A 20,027-nucleotide genomic window follows, 5' to 3' on the forward strand; every position below is an offset into this window, starting at 1 on the left:
AAAAATGCACAAAATAAGTTCTTACACTTCATGTCTTGTTCAGTAGGTGTGTGTCATCCTTGACTGGTTATTTTTATGCGAGATAAACCTTGCTCGCACAGGAAAGAAGCCCCAAGTGTTCAGCTCCAGTGGTGTCGCAGCCCACTTGCAAGCAGAACACTTGATCGTCTTCTCCCATCAAACTGTTTGACAGGTGCTCATTCAGGAACCTCCTGACAGTTGGATGCCAACGTGGCATCCTTTGAGCATCGGGTGCGTTCTTAGAGGATTATATTTGCTAACAAAATTCAAGTCTTGCCTTTATCAAGAGATGCGCATGCACAGAGATCAACATCCGACTCAGCGTCGGCACAAACCGCAAAGCTGATGAGACAAATGTTCATGCACAGGAAGTGCCTCCCACTCTCTTATCCTGTGTGCGGTCGCTCATTTTCTCTCTCGCTCTCTCTCAGAATGTTACTCATGGCAGTGTGTTGCTGAGCAGCAGCCAGTTGTGTTTCTCCTCTCTCTGAGCTGACGCTCGCTCTCTCATCCTTTGCTACGCAGTCAGACCAGGCACCATCTCTTCTTGCAGATTGTCTTCTTTAAGTTCCTTTTTTGTATTTTTTTTATTTTTAATTCCCCCCATCATTGTGGAACACTTGTGGAAGTATTTGACCCCGTGGTTGTGTGTGCGAGAGTGTGCGCCTGCTCAGGGGGTTTTCAGCATGGAAGCAGTGGCACTGTATACATTTCGTGCCACAGAAGGCGATGAGCTCAGTTTCAACAAAGGAGAGTTATTAAAGGTAAGGCAAAAAAAAAAAAAAAAATCGAAATACTTTTTGCATCGGTGCATAAACAAGTTGACAAAACTGTGCATCAAACAAGACTTATAGGATTGTTGACAATGGAAGATGTGTTTTTTTTCATGTTATCCTTTAAGAGGACAACTCGGCATTGCTTGCACAACTGGGTCCCTTTTTCTCGATTAGTAAGATGCCAGCTGGTCAGGGCTCATCACATTGTAAAGGACAAGAAGAGATCAAGCCGCTGGATTTGAAAGCCTCACGAAAGTGAGCAGAGGGTCAGAAATCAAGAGAACATGTTCTCTTAAGTTTGGCACCTGCCAGATGAAGTGCTGCGCAAAACTTGCAAGCGCTTCATCGTTGCCATTTTAGTAGGGAGCACTGCAAAAGTGAACGAGCGCCAAATGTGATGTGGACCAAAATGCTGAGAATCATTGTTGTCATAGCAGCTATTCAATAAAGGGCGCGAGGGCACTGCCCCGTCACTCGGCTGGGTCATTGTGATTAACACCAAAATGAAATCACGATATTGAAAATTAAATATTAAAATGAAAATAGTCTGCAATATATATCTATTTTTAACTACCCACTGACTCTTTTTTTCCAAATTTTAACATAAGGAAGTCACTCCTCTTCAATGCAATAGATTGGACCAAGGTGGGTGCTACGTTCCATTGCCCCCACATGGATGACTTGTCTCATCATCAACAATCGGTGAAGTCAGCTCCACGGTGGGCAGGTCGTCATACGTAAACGGGTCAAACGAGCATAATGGTGATGCCATTCGTGACAATGGCTTTACCCAGCGATCACAGCAGAGCTGCGGTGTTGGAAGCACAGATTAGCCTTCGCTAACATCGCTATCGGGATTATCAGATGAGAAGAGGGACATTGAGTGCTTCATTGTTGTGTGAAGTTCACAATGTGGTACTGTGGATGGGGATAAGTGGAGTTATGAATGGCGATGTGTCCACTGCATGCGACACATGTAACTGGGATCTGGCTGGGTTCAGAATTCGTCAACCGCATTCCAACTCATGGGAGTCCGCACACACCTGCCACCACTTAAAGTGCTTCTGATTACCACCGGATAAAGTCCTGATGTTCTAGTCGGCTTTTCTTGACATTTCATTCGGTCATTCATTCATTCATTCATTCAATCTAGGAGAAGCCTGAAGGTTTTGTGCTAACACTGGTATTCAGAACTGTTCATAATTCCCTCCACCTTGACTAAGGTCATAGTTCCATCTGAAGAAAAACAGCCCCAAAGCATAAAAATCTCTCTACAAAGTTGACTATTGGTTAGTGACTCATGTTTTACAGGGAATGGTGTCACAATTAACTTTCGCAAAACCGTTTTGCCCACATCAGTCAAAATAGATCAGGTTCAGACCTGGGTCAAATGCACCTGAATGAATATACTGTGTTGTGAATGGGTAGGGTCGAGTCAAAAATCCCCCCACCCCCACCCCTCCTTTTTTTTGGGCCCAGAACAGCAGATATGTTTTTGTGTTGGAGGTTGATCATGTCCTGGTGTGCAGTGTGGTAAAGCATTAGTAAGGTGGTAGTAAGTCGATTCACAATTTTAAAATAGCCTTGTTAGGGGAGGGGGGAGGGGGGTGGTCTGTTTCCACTGCCAAATCTGACACAAAAGCACCCCCTGAAATAAAAATCTATTTTTGTGCAAGCAGTAAAACATAAAAGAGAAAATTGGCAAAGCGGTCACCTTTTGATTGTGAAGTAGGTCTCAAAACCTCCTCAAGTCTGTTGCTTCCTTCCAACAATACCCCACGTGCTGAAATCAACGTAGTAAATCATCCACTTATTAGGAACATTTAATGTCGATAAGCATTTTTGGGGAGCAAGGTAGAAGAACAGGAAATGAGTAAGAAGTCTGATTGAACTCCCACAAACAGTGTTGCTCTTGCAGCAACGAGAGGGTATTGGAGTTTGTCAAAACAAATCTTTTTAATGCCATTGCTACAGGCATAAGTGAAGTTGTGGTGACATTTCGGAGGGGTTCCTGTGTGAATCTCGGTCTCCTTAAGTCGTTCAATCTACTGACAGTGAAAAAAAACAAATGGTGTGTTGAATTAACTCCATTCTATTTGGCACAAAATAGAGACGTTGCTTGAAAAATGTATCTGGGTCCAGATGATTTTATCTGGTGCAACCACTTGACAAAGGAAAATTCCCCTGTGAGTTTTGAATGCATGATGAGTGGACGCTTGCCCATAACTGAATCACCAAATGTATCTCTTTCACTTTAATGTTTTCCTGCACGGAAATAAGAAGCAAAACAAAGAGTACGAAGAGTGGGTGTTGCGGGTGAGGTGAGAAAACTCGAGACGACGATGTTATTTTGACACCTTTGTCTTTTTTTTTCCTGAAAAAAAAGTTTCACACGTCAGACATGAGATCAAGTGCTCAAACTTGATTGAACAGCAGTGCCGGCTGAGGGGGGCACATAGATGTGCTCGATGTCAAACTCGTCTATATGCACTTTTTCCAATTTCATTCAAATAGCTGCCGCTTGAAGCGAACTTGCCAAAGCCAGAGAGGATGAGCTTTTTGATGAGCTTTTCTGACAACTTCGCTTTGGGAGTTGCCCCATCGGTTTGATATATGACTGAGAAACCGTTTCACTTTCACTGAACACGGAGGATGCATGCTTGACATGTAAAGTGAAGCAAAGCTCTTCTGTGTGGCTTACACCTCCTGACCCCATTTCTCCCCACAAAAAAGTGTTATAAGGATACTCAGAGTGCAAAACTTACACTCACCTCAGGTCATAATAGTGCAAGGAGCCATATTTGGTCGCATAAGAACCTTGAGAAGGGTATGACATATCCTGACCTAGATAATCAGTGATGACAGGTACCTTATTGACAATAAAAAAAAAGAAAAGAAATATGCAGGAACAATAGTCAGACAGGTACCATATTGACAATAAAAAAAAAAAGAAAAGAAATATGCAGGAACAATAGTCTACTGTACTATATTGGTATTTCACGTGTTGCTGATAAAACATTTTCTTCAGAATAATATGGCCAATACAGCCCCACTCGTCACACAGTATTCCGATTATATTAATATCACCTTTGCTCTATCTCAGGGGGTGGCGATTTTGCTGCTTGCCGTCGACCGAAAATGACATCGCAGTGCCAAAGGGCTCAGCTTCGCACGTCACATGGCCAAACCCAGAAAATAGGAATCAGTAAGACTCCTCCTACTAAACAGAAGACAGAAAGAAGAGGCCAGGAAAAAAAAGGACGATTGGCAGTGACCTTTAACCCAAATAATAATCGCGTGTGTGCAGGCACGAAAATGGGCAAATATTTAATCTCTTTGTGTGACATGTTCCTAGATCACCAACATGGAGGATGATCCCAACTGGTACACAGCCGAGCTCCACAACAGAAAAGGCTTTGTGCCAAAGAACTATATCAACCTGCGGCCACACGCGTGAGTTCATGCCGCACGCATACATGAATGTAAAAGCACTCGTACAGTACATGCGCGCACACACACGCACACACACACACACACACACACACACACACACACACGCACACGCACACGCACACGCACACACGCACACACTAAGGCATCGGTAAAGCAGCTAAACAGATTTCCCCATATCTAGCAATAGTCTACTGGACGAGCTCATTATTGCGTGTGCATGAGTGCATGAGTGCGTGTGTGTGTGTGTGTGTGTGTCACAGCTCCAGGCATCTTCTGCTCTGGTTTGGACATCTGCATCCCAGCATAAGACAAACCCATCCTACTCACACACTCACTTATGTAATCTCACACTTTGCGGTTGCAAGGGTGCGTGCGTGTGTGTGCATGTGTGTGTGTGTGTGTGTGTGTGTGTGTGTGTAGTGTCTGCTGCACACTGCATTTCCATCACTTTGTCTCACAACAGATGGGCTCCAAGTTTTTTCGACGACAGATGCTAAAGCGACATCACAGCAGGCTGCGTCTTATTAAAAAAATAAATAAATATAATAATGATAATTGGAGCTCCTTAGATGAAACCTACAGGCGAAAGGCTTTTCCAAAGCAAATGTTTAGGTATAGGAATTGATGTTCTGTAAGTGTACTTGAAATTTTAAATAGAGCTTCTGCAGAGATGCTGTGTGCAATTTTAGCTGTGTTTTAAAATAGCTTCAAAAAGATCATCATTTTTCTCCAGCCCGAACCTCCCTTCATCTGACGGCACTGATCTGTGCTATTGTAAGAATTCTTTTGAAATAACATTCTCTTAGAATGACAGCAAGAATGTCCAAAGACAATACTTCACATTCATTGAATACTAGGCAAAGATTCGGTCAAACTCATAGGCAAATCCAATGAAGAGGGAAAAAAAAGTATCCACCGCAACCTTGGTTTCTCTTTTCTTTCCAAATCATCAGGTGGTTTGCAGGTCGGATATCTCGCGGGGTGGCAGAAAGTCGCCTGAGACACAGGGAATGTGGAGCATTTTTGGTCCGAGAGAGCGAAAGTGCTCCTGGGGAGTTTTCCATGTCAGTCAGGTAAGAAAAATTTTCACTAAAAGTGAAGTCAACTCTTTTTTTCTTTAACAATAATCCTAGTCCAAACACACGAAAATACGAATGAAGCATCAAAATGCACCCATTTTAATTTTGTGACTTGCTGTCAACTAATAATGACATCACAGTTACTCAGGCTTAAGTAGCGACCAATCACAGGTCACCTTTTTTTCTGAGTTTGATGATGTGACATCCCCAAGATAAAACTTGATTCGTCGTTATCCACATTCAAGTGGATTATCCTAAGGACCATTGAAAAAAAAAATTGCATGCACATTTAGTGATGCGCCATCAGGGATTCAAAGCCGGATCTCCTGACTGTGAGGCAAATGTGCTAACCACATGGACAACGTATTGTCACGCAATGAATCTCTGTCTCCTCATTTTTAAGGTCATGATAGATTAAGTAGGCAAAGGGGGAGGACGTGAGGATAGACGAGGGGAGTTAGGTGGAGGGTAAAAGCAGGAAGCCTCCGGCCCGATGTGAGCTAATCTCATCTGGCACACGAGAGTATCTTGAGCTGCTGATGGCGCCGATTGTTAGGCCAGTCAGGCGGCGACAATCATGGATGCTTGTGATCTCGGCCCTGGGCTCAGAGGAGGTGCTAAAGTGTGGAGCCTCGGGAGATGGCTGGCTCTCCACCGAATTATTTGCCTAGAAGGAAGATCAAAAAAAAAAAGTTTCTCATCATGTCGAGGGTCAGTTTTTCGTATGTTTGATACTGTAAGCCATTTTCAAAAATGGTCAGGCAGGAATTTGTGCTTAATTTGTACACGAGCATTGATAATTTGGTTACAGGACATATACATAGCGAATCCCTGCATATTAGCAGTTCAGTTTTCACAAATTCACCTAATTGCACCATTAAAAAAAAAAGTTCTATTATTTACTGAAAAACACAATTTGCACGTTTTCTATGTTGGTGCCCAAGCCCAAAAAAACAATAAAAATTAATTTGGCACCATCAGGGTACTATGCTGAAGTGAGTTGAGGAGCTCCACTCAGACAAAAGTTATGCTTAGCCGCCATATTGTGGCAAGGGAGCATGAATATAATTCTGTTGTTGTTGTTGTGTGTCATTGCAAAGCAGGACTCATTGTGCAAATACAGTTAATTCAATTTTTAAAAGAAAATGTTTGTTCCTCATTACGCAGCGTCTGAGTCCTGACATTAATTACAGCACAGTGAGGGAAGATATGAAGCACACTGCGGTCTCAATACAGCAGCGACTTTATTCAATCACGCCACTTGACACAGAAGCTCTCTTAGTCACACACCAAGACAACATTCAGTCCTCCAAAAATGTTCCGTGTTGATCTATTATGAATATGATCCGACACTTTTCTCATACTGTATCTACAAATGCAATTTTGATGCATCCGTGGTGTCAAAGTACTTTTCGTGACCTCGATGGCATTACAATCCCGGAAGCATAATTGGATGTCCACTTAATTGCACATATTTAATATGTGCACGTGGATGTATTAAGCCTACACGCTTAACACCTGCATGCTGAGTAAAAGTGCTTGTCTATTATAATAACATTGGTAGGGAGGGGCGCCACTTTGAATGGGAGCTTCATTAACATGACCTCTGATATCGCTGACTCATGCGCCCGCAGGCCGTTTGGCTTTGAGAAGGTTTGTCATCAGTCATCATTAGTGTCTTATCGGGCTTCTTAAAGGGAATGGGCACTTGAGGCCATGCTTATGTTACAGCGACATAATCCTCGCTAAGCTTCAAGCACCACGTGAGGAATTTAGTGCACCATGAATGTCAATTCAGACGGGGCAAAATGACAATGATTGAGTCTTAAGATCCGTCCATCAAACCGACAAAAATGCTGCCTACAAGGTTTTGTGTGACACTCTCAGAGACATATTAACTTGACGATGTGTTTATTATTGCAGTGACATATTTGATCTGTTCAAGGGTTAGAGGAATTAAAGAATTAAATATGTAATTTTGCTAACACATTAGAGCTAGGATGTCGCGAATACTGTTATAGGTCTAGGCATTATTACGGAAACTCAGGAAGAGAAACGAAAAAAAAACAGCACACAAATGGCTGTCCATTACAGCAGGTCGCATTGATGTATTTATTTGAAACAGTAAAAAAAAAAAAAAAAATCCCTTTTCATTTAAAAATATTTAAAAGTAAATGTGCCAGAAAATAGCTTGAATTGTGCCCTCGCTTCAGAGTACTTTTATTTATTTATTTTTGTCTGTGGACACCCACGTAAATAATACAGCGGGGCCGATCGAAATCGTGATTTAGCGTGATCACAATCAGGGAGAGTAGTTAGAATCTCAAGGCCCCGGATGCCTATTCACGTTCAAAGAGTCAATCCAGCATGTCTCTCACTGTTTGAGCATTTAACTAATGCTCGTTACTGTTTGTTACCATTCAGACAACATATTTTAAAAAAAGAAAAAAGAAAAAGGTCATCCAAACACATGCACACTATCTGGCAAACAGCCCCCCCAAACACATGACGTAATGAAATTTGCATACGCAGCTGGATAGTCCTCCCTGACATCATCCTCCTTTTCTTGCGGGATGGTTCCAAAAACGACCGCTGGCCATATCAATGGGTGTGGCGTTCATTCGTTACAGTTTAATCATGCACCGTCGCACATTGCTCACGATTAGGAAACAGAGGGTGAGCTTAGAGAACAGGGGCAGACAGCACCAGAGAGGAAGTGAAAGCAGATTGAGTGAGGAAGTCGAGGGAAAGACGAGCGGGGCGACCTTCATGCGTCTCCAATCGTGCTGGCGAAGGGTAAAAAGTTGTAAAAATAACTTGGCCGTCAGTGTGTCTCACCGCTTTCTATCTCCACATCAACAATAGGTGCCTTTCTCATCGCTGGTCTGCTTCTCGCTCGCTCTCAGTTTCAATCCCTTCTCCCCTTTTCTCGGCGCAGAGAAAACGAACATAATCTCGCAATCGCCGTGGGCCTTAATTACAGTGGATGAAGAACACAAATGAGAGGGATGGAGAGAGCGAGGGCGAGAGAGCGTGTGTGAGTCTATGTCTTTGTGTGCGCGCGTTCATCATGTCGCAATGCGAAGAGTTTAGCGGCCTGAGTGTGTTACTTGACCTCTGGCCTGATTGTCATGATGACGGATCCAGAATGATTTGAAAGCCTGGCTCTTAATATAAGTGAAAGTACAAATGTACATGTCGATGGCTAGTGATGCCAAACGTGCATTATAACTGGGAGGGTTGGCAGTGAATGAGTTTTTCATACGTTTGTATAATTCTAAATACATAACATCAAGATATCTTTACTCTCTACTTCTCACTTTGTCCAAATAGATTCGTTACACTTTTCAACCTCCACAGATAACGGGATGGAATGAAGAGACAAATTGAAAAAAAAAAAACAAAAAAAAAACGCTGCAAAACAATCAATATGTTTTTCACCAAACTGTATCTTGGGAAAAAGTCAGGGGGAAAAAATGATTGTTGTTGTTGGGTTAGAACAGTGGATCTTTTTTATATGCATTGAAAAATGTATGATCAAAAATGAAACAGATTCAGACCACATATTTTGCATGCATTTTTTTCCATATTTAAAATTGCAGTTTTGCCATACATCTGCTCAGGAAGTGCGTGGTACTACGTGGCCCCCCTGCCCCTCCCAGTAGCACTGTTGAAAAATTGTCGCCCCCCTCCAGCATTTACAGTTAAGTTGCCCACCCCTTCTCAAAGGGCGAAGGAGTGTCAGTTGCGCAAATTGACCGGTAGGGTGCAGCAAAGGGCGCCTGACATCATAATGAGCTGATGAAGATGAGTTGCATTTCTCAGCATGGTGAGAGAGGCTTTTGCGGGTGGGTGGAGGAATGGAGACACGTTGGGAGTGATAACATTCGAACTATGACAAATAGACAGCAAATGAATACGTGCCCGATTATAGAAACGTAATTAAATTGCTGGTTCATGATGAAGAGTCAAACTAGTAAGTGTAATTCCCTCAAAAATTGTATCTGCTAAGATTAATTTTGCCAGGCTGAAATCCCAAATACGAAGCCATTGGCAGCCACTCTGAGATGTTCTGTCACCCTAGCCATCCCACTGGAAAATCTCTGCCGACACCCCTTCCTGCATTTTCATGACTTTTAGCGTGAGTGAGGTGGAGGTGGAAAGAAAGGAGTGATGTTGTGTTTTATAGGTTGAGGGAGTCAAACGGGGCCACATGAATGCTATCCAGCAAGCAAAGAGTCATTTGTGCTGGTTCATGAAGTTTCACGTCTGAGTAGAGAAGTAATTCAGCTTGAAACAAACTGACCGTCACTCGTGCGGTCCCATCAGACCTATGACAGATCGGTGAGGTCAAACCTCACACGTCAATGTGATGCTCCCACTTGGGTTATGGAACGAAAAAAAGCTCTCTCTCTCACTCTCTCTCTCCCAAAAAAGTATTACTGATTTCCCAAAATATAGTACAACAGATTTTAAGCCATCATGAAATGTAAACAGGACACCCTCCTACTCCATGATGATTTGAGGAATATGGGGGCGTTGAGCTGACTTTGGCCGTATGTTACAGGCGGTTATATAACAGTAATGATCATGGTGAGATGTTCCGATTTCTAAAGATAAACTGCTAAGTTACTTAGCAACCCGCCACAGGGAGCAGGTAGGAAGTGTCGGCAGGAGAAAACTGGAAGAAAAAAAAAATCATTGCAGCATACATTGCGACTCTCTAAGAAAATCATTTAGTTCAGTAGTTCGAGCATAGACAACATTTACAGTACGCACGGTATACGTAGAGGCTGTTTTGAGTACGTCAACGGCGGAGCCTTATTGGATGTGGCAAAGTGAAGCTATTTGTGACGTCGCAAATGATGAAACTTTCAGTTCACACCAATGAGCATCCCATTTGGCATTACAGCCTTTAATGACACAATGACATCAAAATGTTGGCTGACTTGTTGCCCCCCCCCCCGCTTGTTGTTATTGTTTCCAGACAGAACATGAGTCATTTTCTCAGCCATTTGTTGTTGTTGTTGTTGTTATAAACTATTAATCATTTTTATACTTGAGAAAACCCGAATAGCTTTGAATAAAAATACACTGCAGTGATGGTAATGGGCCTAAGTGTCATGAGGGGTAGGATGGCAGGAAAAGAGAATAATTAGCATTCAAACGAGAAAACAGATGTCATTCCCACGATATTTTACCGATACATAATTGCTCTTTTATAATTGTCTTTGCATGTTTGACAGTTATGGTGACCACGTCCAACATTTCAAGGTGCTGCAGGATCGTTGCAGTCAGTACTACGTATGGGATGAGCTCTTCTCCTCCCTGAACGAGCTTGTGGAGTTCTATCACAGCAACAGCATCGCGAAGGAGAGGACCGTCTTTCTGCGAGACCCCGAACACTTTGCAAGAGTGAGCACGTGACCTCTACTTTTAACATTCTTTTATACATACGTGTATCCCCCTCCCCCCCCCCCCCCCCCCCAAAAAAAAAAAAACCATACAGCCGGTTTCATATGTTCACATCACCATTTCATCCTCATCGTTGTCCTACTGAAATCTCTGTACATTGTTGTGTCCTTCGAATAGAAATATTTTGTTTAATTGGACAGAATTCACTGGCCACCACATTATTTTTGGTTTGGTTTTGATTACCTCTTTTTTTTTTCCTTTTTTAAATCCTTAAAGAGATGTGGCAGGGAGAACATGCAAAATAAATCCCCCACGTGTCCTTCATTTGTCTGCCTCGATTTATTCTGTAACGTCACATTCGATGTGTTAACCACGCCATGCTCAAAACGCGTCTTGTCCCATGTGTGGGTTCCTATATTTGTCTTCCATCTGCCATCCGAGCAAACGTTTGTTCGTATTTCTCACATGATTCCGAGAATAATTGGATAAATCTACGTTGGTGTTGATCCGAGTGACATGGAGGTACAGACCGGTCTATAAAGCCTTTAAATCGAATCAAATATAAAGATGATCGAGTTCCCATGTGCTCTCATGTTATTGTGAAGTCATTATTTCGGTATGTTACGTGTTTGGTGTTCCGAGGTGTGGCAGTGCGGTACAAGGGAAGGCATTCGATCCCACATGCTATTAATGTTGAAGGAGGGTGAGTGAGTGCTAATGGTTTGCTCGTCATCGCAGTTTGGGAAACTGGAGCACTCCGTCGTAAATCCGGGAAGTGATGATGCTGTTTAGGAACGACGCATATTTTGGGACTCATAATCCCGTATGCATGTTTCTCTCAAAATTATTATTGTTATTATTTTATTTTTTTTAACAAAATGGCCAAAAACCATCCTAGCGACATAGATGGCCAAACTCAGCAAGGTTTGATGACGTCCACCGTTAACCTTCAAATCAAGGTCGGCAGGGTGGAGTTTGTACGTAAGCCGCGCTCGTACGACACAACCATCTGGATTGACAGGTTGCTGTGGTAGCAAAGTTTCAATCATGTGTCAATCATCCAAATAAGGTAGTGTCATGCAACCCACGCCTGAGATCTGGAAGCACCCTTGTTTGTACCGACGGAAACCTTCATGAAAATGAAATCATCGTGTGAAATCTACATGATGTTGGTCCTCTGAAAAATCAAGAGCATCTTTAACGGGCATCCAATGGGGAGATTCAGATGTGTCGTGTTTAATTCATTTTTTTTGGTGTGTGTGTGTGTGTGGGGGGGGGGGTATTTTTTTTTCCTTTCGCTCTTCTCATGTACCTAAAGGATGGGATCAACTTCATAATAAGATCAGTGATTCCGGTACCAACTGATCAAAATGAAAATGCGTATTACCATAAGAAATAAACAGGACAGTTCAACTATTCGTTACGGTGGGTTGTTATTTGTAGCGCGCAGTGGCGGGCTGAGCATTCGCTGCCTTGCCCTTTGGTCCGTTTAAATCCACCTCTTAAAAATACGTTGCAATTGCAATCACGATCAATACGATATAAAACCGCAACACAACAGCATGCGACTATGCCACAAAGAGCATCTGGAGCAGTGCAGAATCAATATTTATCCGCTAAAATCAACAGAACGTGACGTAATAAGTCCCACTCAAGCATGTTTCCCGGCATCCGTAGTTTCCTGCCCGTATTTAACTGTGAAATATTTACGCAACAAAAGTTCATCGCCTGTGCCCTTGCACTCCACATGCCTTTAGTTTCTTGATGTATAGACACAGTAACACTACTAGCTACCTTTCCACGGGGTGGGTAACCAAGCGGCATTCATGACATGCTTGACACGCAGATCTCGCTACACAGCCACGTCAAACGTCGGTCTCGAATCCGAGTTGCGCTGCACTCAGCAGAACATGAAACATTGATCGATTCAAGCTCAACTGAATCCAAGAAGTGTTTCAAAACTAGGCGGCATGGTTATAGAAAATCACAATCTAACCCAGAGAGCTATGACTTCCTCAAAAAAAACAAAAACAAACAAGGTTGGTGTGTAGAGCACTCGTAATGTCAAAGGCGTTTGATGGTGTGAAGGTGAGGCTTACTTTGTGAGTGTTTGAGAATACTTCAAACACTCGAGTCTGTCCAACTCTTGATTGATTAATTAGTTGATTAAAAAAGTGCTCCCAGATACTTTTCTTTGATATAGTGCGTCTGTTCAAGTTAGTACTTGCTTGTTGGATCAACCAAGTAATTTGTTTCTTTTTCAACTCCTTTTTCACAAAAAAAAAAATAAATGAAATAATAATGCTCGAGAGTCAAATCATGTGACAACACAATGGAAGGAAAACAGCTGCGAGTGATGAGCGAGAGGGAGAGATGATCTTGATTGGAGTTCCCCTCCGCTCTGCTGTTATCATGTCAAACGTCTGCTTCTGCCAACATCAGCTGATCTGCTGTCAGCTGACCAAATCAGGGTGGAGCGTACCAAACTGTGTCTTCAGAGCATCAAAGAAGATGCTAAAACGTGTCCCAAATTGAAATTAGATCTCCCTCCCCAGCATCAGCTCTGTGTAGTTTATTATTAACATTTTCACGCCTCTGGCTTCATTTGAATTGTTTTTATAAGCGACTACATTGTTTTTAATTTTACAGCAACTCAACCCTTCCAATAAAGCTTTCATGAAAGCAAGTTAATGGCTGTGCCAGAACACGAAAACATGTTTGTCAGGTCTGACGAGAGAGAGATTGTGATTCAGACTAAAACATCACTTCATCTGATTTATGTAAGGTTTGCGAAGATTTTTTTTGTCCCTGACCTGAATGTATCTGAATATTAGGATAAAAAAAAAACAACAACAACAACAACAGCACTTCTTCACGGAGCAACCAAGTGCAGCATATCACAAGCTAACACTATTATCATGCTAATCTACAGTATATACCGGTACTGTATACTGTATATGCACACACACACACACACACACACACACACACACACACACACACACACACACACACACACACACACACACAATTAATTTGTCAGTGGTGAAGGCCGCATTTCATCACCGAGACGCTGAATAACACTTGTCAACTAATGTAGCCTTTTTGGTTTGACATCGTTTGGAAACACAATGTCGGGGGGGCCCCCGCAGTACTGTTTCGGTTCTTTTTCTTGCCTCGCTATACGAAGCTGTTGCCCCTTGGTGTTCAGGGAGCAATTTGTTTCATTGTCAATACAGTATGCGGTGTTAGATGAGCGGATACAAGACTGAATTTCTCCTTAATTATTGCTCGTGGCTAGCTTGCGCAGCAGAAGCAATATGATGTGGTTACGCGTGATTTTTTTTTTCTGGCATTTTACAAAACAAATTGAAAGTCAATTGAAATATTGAAAGGAAGCATTTTTTTAATGTAAATGACGCCCTTTTTCCTTGGGGGGAATTTTTCCAAATGATATAGTCAGTCTCTGTTTATACTGTCGGTTAGCATTGAGGAAATGAATGCGGCTTGTTGGGGCAGATGTCTTCTTGTGAGGGAATGTGCTCTATGAAGCGTCGCAGCTGAGCAATTTCAAATTTTATTTTAATTTGAAAAAAAAAATCACTTCAAATACAAGATGGGGTCTCTGGATTGTAAAACGCTCCACCTAGTTGTCATATAAAGCCAACCAATTAGAAGCCGATTACCCTGCAAGACCTTGAAATGATTTCGTATTTTGACAAGAAGCCAAATCAACAAACTGTTGAAGTGCACAATAAGTTATTTGATGTATTTCTATTCCTTCTCTGACAGTTTGATCGGGGGGTGGGGGGGTGTTGGGCCTTGCTCCAAAATGACAGCCCACCCAGTGCATGGGTTGCAAAGCATTGGTATTCTACTTTCCTCAGCGGGAGTGCAACTGACAGCAGAGAGAGGTCGGCGAGGTTCGAAATGTGCAACTTAAAATAGCCGCTTTTTTTTCGCCAGCTTGACTGGTTTTACTTTGCGAGAGCTGCAGAGATCAGAGGAGGGCTGATGACCAGGAGAAAAGTAAACGCGACTTGTTTTTGTGCACTTATAGACAAACAGCGGGACAGAAAGCGACGGGGCACATTTTGTTGAAAGGCAGTTTTATTTTTAGTGTGTAGGTGTGTGATCTTATCTCAGCGCCGCACGCATTCCTCTGCACTTGGCGTTTGGCGAGCTGTGCCTCTCTGTGTTTTGTCATCTCTTCTGTGGCATCAGCCCGCCACTGATAAAAAGCTATGCGGTTGTCAAATAAAGAACAAAGCCTGTATGCATGCACCTGATTTTAATCTTTTATTTTTTTTAATCATCTTCCGAAAAGAGCAGTAGAAAGCCATTGGATTTTGACGAAATATGTCATATGTTCAACAAAATGCTTTTATCAACCACGTTGTGTGCATTCATGATGTAAATATGACGCACCGCCCTTCTCTGCCATGATGTCTCTTTGCCTCACAAGTTCATTCATTTATTATTCAACACGGAATGCAGGGCGAAGAATCAGCGCACAAGAAACATAAAACTGAAAATTCACTCACTGTTACGCTCACTGGACATTAAAAAAAAAAAAGTCTTTCGGTACAGTAAAATAACACTCGGGTTTAGTGGGTGTCATGTTAGTTTCTAGGTGTGCCTCAACTGTTGTTTTGTTTTGGTTTTGGTTTTGACTTCATTTCAAATGAGTCTAAATCACTGCCGGAAATAAAATCTATTTGAGTCCAAAGCGACTGTCACCTGTCCATTTCAATCTCATCTACATCGTTGCTACTTGTCTAAACATATTACCACCCCCACCACCCCCCCACCGACAGATGCCCAACCGGAATACGTCAGTCAGTCACTCCTGAGAGTTATTAGTCATCAACTGAATATTTATTGAATGTGTTGTCCTGCTTCTGTGTTGCTTTCTCGGCTAAAACTACCTCTGCTGTTGAGTTATTTATCGCGGCTCACTCGTGACCCTAATGAGGACAAGTGCTAAACAAAATGAGTGGATGGAACGTTGACATATAAGTGTCCGACAAACTTATCAGTACAAACACGATACTCGGTAAAATATGAGCCCACGGAAATGTCGTTTCAAATAGACACAAAATGAGAAGAACTGACATTTTATTGTGTATACGACAGTCCATGTAAGGAGTAGATACACGTTTACTAACATCCTATGTGTGCAAATAGTCAAGAAGCCATTTTGAGTTTCATAAGACTGATCTTTTCCTTCTTTCTCCTTCCGCTTGCTACTTCCTGCTCCATCTTTTCTCGTGGTCTTTTGGCACAGCGTCCTCACCACGCCCACGCTATCTTCGATTTCAACCCTCACCACCCCTCGCAGCTACGCTTCCTGCGGGGAGACGTCATCGAGCTCATTGACTGCTCCGACACACTGCGCTGGAGGGGCCGTTGCCATGGACACGTGGGCTACTTTCCCCCGGAGTATGTCCAGCCTGTTTACCACTGCCAGTGAGCCCACACACTTCCACCGCTCTTGGCTACCAGGCATCTTTGAAGCAGATGGCATGCCGAGTGATGAGTGACGCAATCATAAAAAAAATAATAATAATAATAAATTTTAAAACTCCTGTTTACCACATCCTGGGCAAAACGTCTGCCTAATAATCAGCTGTGACTGGCACAACAGCTACTCCGGCCCGCAATCTCCACCTACCTAGAAATGTTACATCAGTGGCACCATCCGTGATGGAAAACTCACAATCAAATACTTGCAGGCCTAATAATCCAAAATCATTAGGATTTGTCGAATTGAACCAAAAGGATGATGCAACCAGTTTGTTAAGAGGAACCCGGCAGAGGAATCAGCCCACCCACTCATCAATTTGTTGTCAAGTTGAGGGACACAAGTGTCATTGTGTTTTGAATATTTGGACCGAGTGGTCTGAAAATAGACAGCACACTTCTATGGAGCAGGACGCGGCATTCTGTGTCGACAGGATTGGCCGTGCACAAATGAAAATTGGAACGCATGCGTCTGTGTGTTTGGTGCGATCATGTAAGCAGCCCTTTACTTTACGGACCAGGCCACTGCCATACATTTAGCAGAATTTTGTACAAAAGTCATCTAACTAGTAGATCATTTTGATCCTAATCGTAACCACTTTGACCGAAGGCCAAAACATTACAGTACCATTTTGGCACAGTGCATCCACCATGTTTCTGGAAAGCGGCACTATGAATGCTGAAAAACATTACATGAGACTTGCCAGTCGGACTGTTCACGCTCAAATTAGATCCAATCATCGATATGTGTATTCCTTGCTTGAGATGACTGATCAACATTATTCAACTCAGTGCTTTTAAGTTGTGGAAGGAAGTCATGTCATTGCAGTTTGCAAATGAAATAAAAGGCTGTTTTTAAAACAGGCACACGGAGTCCTCTGATGACTTTTGTGAATGCACATTTACAGCGGGACGGGATGAAAGAGGGCTGGCAATTAAATACGGCTCGCGCTGATTACGAAGATTCAGTTGTGGAAGACATGGGACCAAAGTAATGGAGGAACCACATTGGCGGTGATGCAAGAGGGGCGGAGCCGATGCTGATACGACCAGGCTATAGAAGCGATTTTTTTTTTTTAATGTGAACACTGAGTGATTTATGGAAAGAACTGTTGCATAGGGTGGCCCGGTGGTCGACTGGTTAGCGCGCCGGCCTCACAGTGTAGAGGTTGTCGGTTCGATTACTCAGGTTTCCTCCCACATTCCAAAAACATGCATGACAAGGTTAATGGAGGATAAGCGGATAGGAAAATGGATGGATGGATAATAATAATATATCCTAAATATTAAAGAAACTCTGTCTGGATGCGCTTTAAAAAATGTTGGGTTGCAAGATGGCTGTAGCCTACTGGTTTTCATTAGTGAAGTGAGGGTACCATGGGTTTAGCTGGAAGATTGAAAGGTGAATGTTTTCATTTAAAATTTCTGTCATTCTTTGAGTCAGTGAGCTGAAATTTTAGGATTACACACATAACACCGAGTCAGACACACACAGACACACACACAAAATGCATGCCAGTTGTCAGTTGACTGGTGCTATGTGAAGAATGTGGTGCAGTTTCTCTCACCAGGATGTCAGATTTCAACTGGAGTAGAAAACCAGGTCACATGCGGAAATTCCCTTCGGCTGCATCACTTATATTTTCTCTTTGTTTGTGATTTACTTACACTACACTCTAATTATGATATTCTTCAAATGTTCCTGCACATCTCATTTGGAGTTTGGATGCATTTAAGAGTCAAAAGGTCTTCCAAAAATAGCTGTTACTTCATTTGCGCTTTCAAATGAATTTTGCTGAGTCACTCGAAAGCACGAGAGACAATAAAGCGCTCTTTCTGCGTGTCATATTTGTGTCACACACGAGACGGGAGACGGTGAATAGTGCTTCATTGCTGACATCACCACGACAACACACAGAAGAACCCGGTTACACAGGGCAAAATGTAAAAGCATATACGGAGTTAAATGGGGTTGCAGTGAAAGAGAAACTAATGTGGAAGAGAAATAAAAAAGAAAGGAATGCAGGGAGGGGAAGCAATAGATCAACAATAGGTGACAGTAACAAAGTGGGAGGCGGGAGATGGGAAAGTGTCAAAGCTGAGAAGTCAATGATAATTCCTGGAATGTGAAGCCAAATGCAACAAAAAGCATGAAACCAGTTGGAGTGACTGGTCGCCTCGAGCAGTCTACTGACAGGACTATTACCTGCTGGCAGTGCACGTCATGCTCAAACAATAAATCAAAGGTGAGATTGGCAGTTTAGCACTATTTAATAAGAGCTCTTTCGTGAGCTGTAGAATCCGATGAAAGCAGGGGAAATGGAAAGGCTGCTTCTGCACTACCACATCGCTGAAGCAGGGCATACAAGCCGATCATCAGGCCTAATTTGATGCCCGGCTGCCAACCGAGCAAATTTTCAGACCCCTGAGATTCTGTTTGCGACATCTCTTGTCGGCCTACTGGGTCTCTAAGGGGCCACAAAAGTGTATGTTGATTTTAACGATGAAATTGGAAGATCCAAATTTTGTGTACAAACACGCACAAACACAGAGTGATATAGGATCACATGCTGACCACTGATTCTACTGCTCCTCGCTGTCTTATGACTTTGAATTGCATGACAAAGCAAAACACACTCATGATAATCAAGTCAGCTGCATTTGATCTTGCCTCTTTTGAACTTACTCAAGGACGTTTCAAGCTGGAGAAAAAAAAAAAACATGGCCTCTTTTTTTAACTCGTGATGGCCCGCTCACTCTTGATTAGAAGCTCAAACATGCAACCAGCTGTGGCAAAATGTGGGTTGCCAGCTCCTGAGGAAAACAATTGCCTACCTGTAAAACATTTGCAAACCGACAGAAAGTAGTCAACATTGTTACTGCTAACTACAGACTATCAATGCGACAGCTGAAATGCAGGTTTGATTCATGAGAATTCATAATTACAGCTTAACTTAATGGAGCTCGGCGCAAAATGGGACTTCTTTTCTCCCTTCAGGGGGCCACCGTACCTTCACTTGGGTCTGGCAACACAAGTGTACAAGTAATATCTCAGCCACACCACATTTTTGGGGGGCCGCATGAACGTGACTTCAGGGATTTAAATACACGTTTAATGGAAATGTCACACTGAGAGTGAAACTACTCACCCCAATATGACGTCACTGGCAGCCACTGATCCATATTGTGATTAAACAATGCTAAACTCGGCCACTTGTGAAATCTTGTGGCAGAAGTCTCCACACTGCGCGCATTGACATCATTCAGCGTTTTTTCACTTGACAGCAAGATGCCCCCCGCCGCCACCGATGGATAACAATGGGCAGATTTTGCTGCTTAATTCATATTCCGCAAACGCAATATAAACCAGGATGTTGTGTTTACACGAGTGGGGCGGGTAGAACAAACTGTAAAGAAAAAAAAATGACTTGACTTCCCCTTTAATTTTTTTTTTTGTGTAACAACACGGTACACGTTGCCATATGCTGGTATGCTTCACTTCGATCCTTTTCTCTGACGTTCCCATGCTCGCGCAGCAAGGGTGATTCTTGGCAGAACGGGTATAATAACAGTGCCGGAGGCTTCTACTGTTGGTTTTCAGCAGGGCCACTAATGATTTAATGAATGTTTTAACGGGGTTGGGTGCCTTTGTAACTCAGTTCCTCCTCTAATACAATCCTTTTCCCCATAGAGCGCACACCCAGTGCTGCAAATCGCTGTGGGTCACGTGGTGAAAGGTGTGTCTGTTTCGCAGCCAGAA

General features: G+C 42.8%; 1 protein-coding gene across 1 annotated transcript; it reads left to right on the forward strand.

Annotated features, from left to right (window-relative positions):
* The first annotated feature begins 397 nt into the window (after positions 1–397).
* On the forward strand, positions 398–17,134 carry grapa (GRB2 related adaptor protein a). The gene is made up of 5 exons (XM_019868381.1): positions 398–785; positions 4,153–4,250; positions 5,204–5,323; positions 10,576–10,744; positions 16,032–17,134. The coding sequence occupies exons 1-5, from the start codon at positions 708–710 to the stop codon at positions 16,215–16,217; spliced, it is 651 nt and encodes a 216-aa protein (XP_019723940.1). The 5' UTR covers positions 398–707; the 3' UTR covers positions 16,218–17,134.
* The last annotated feature ends 2,893 nt before the right edge of the window (positions 17,135–20,027 follow it).

Source organism: Hippocampus comes, unplaced genomic scaffold, assembly GCF_001891065.2.
Source record: "Hippocampus comes isolate QL1 unplaced genomic scaffold, H_comes_QL1_v1.1 scaffold314, whole genome shotgun sequence".
Taxonomy (NCBI): domain Eukaryota; kingdom Metazoa; phylum Chordata; class Actinopteri; order Syngnathiformes; family Syngnathidae; genus Hippocampus; species Hippocampus comes.

Bases quoted from the DNA above. Each gene is read 5' to 3' on its own strand.
- grapa (XM_019868381.1), top strand. From the start codon at position 708: ATGGAAGCAGTGGCACTGTATACATTTCGTGCCACAGAAGGCGATGAG. The intron at 4,251-5,203 runs GTGAGTTCATGC...CCAAATCATCAG, and splicing joins ATCAACCTGCGGCCACACGC to GTGGTTTGCAGGTCGGATAT. The intron at 10,745-16,031 runs GTGAGCACGTGA...CTTTTGGCACAG, and splicing joins ACCCCGAACACTTTGCAAGA to CGTCCTCACCACGCCCACGC.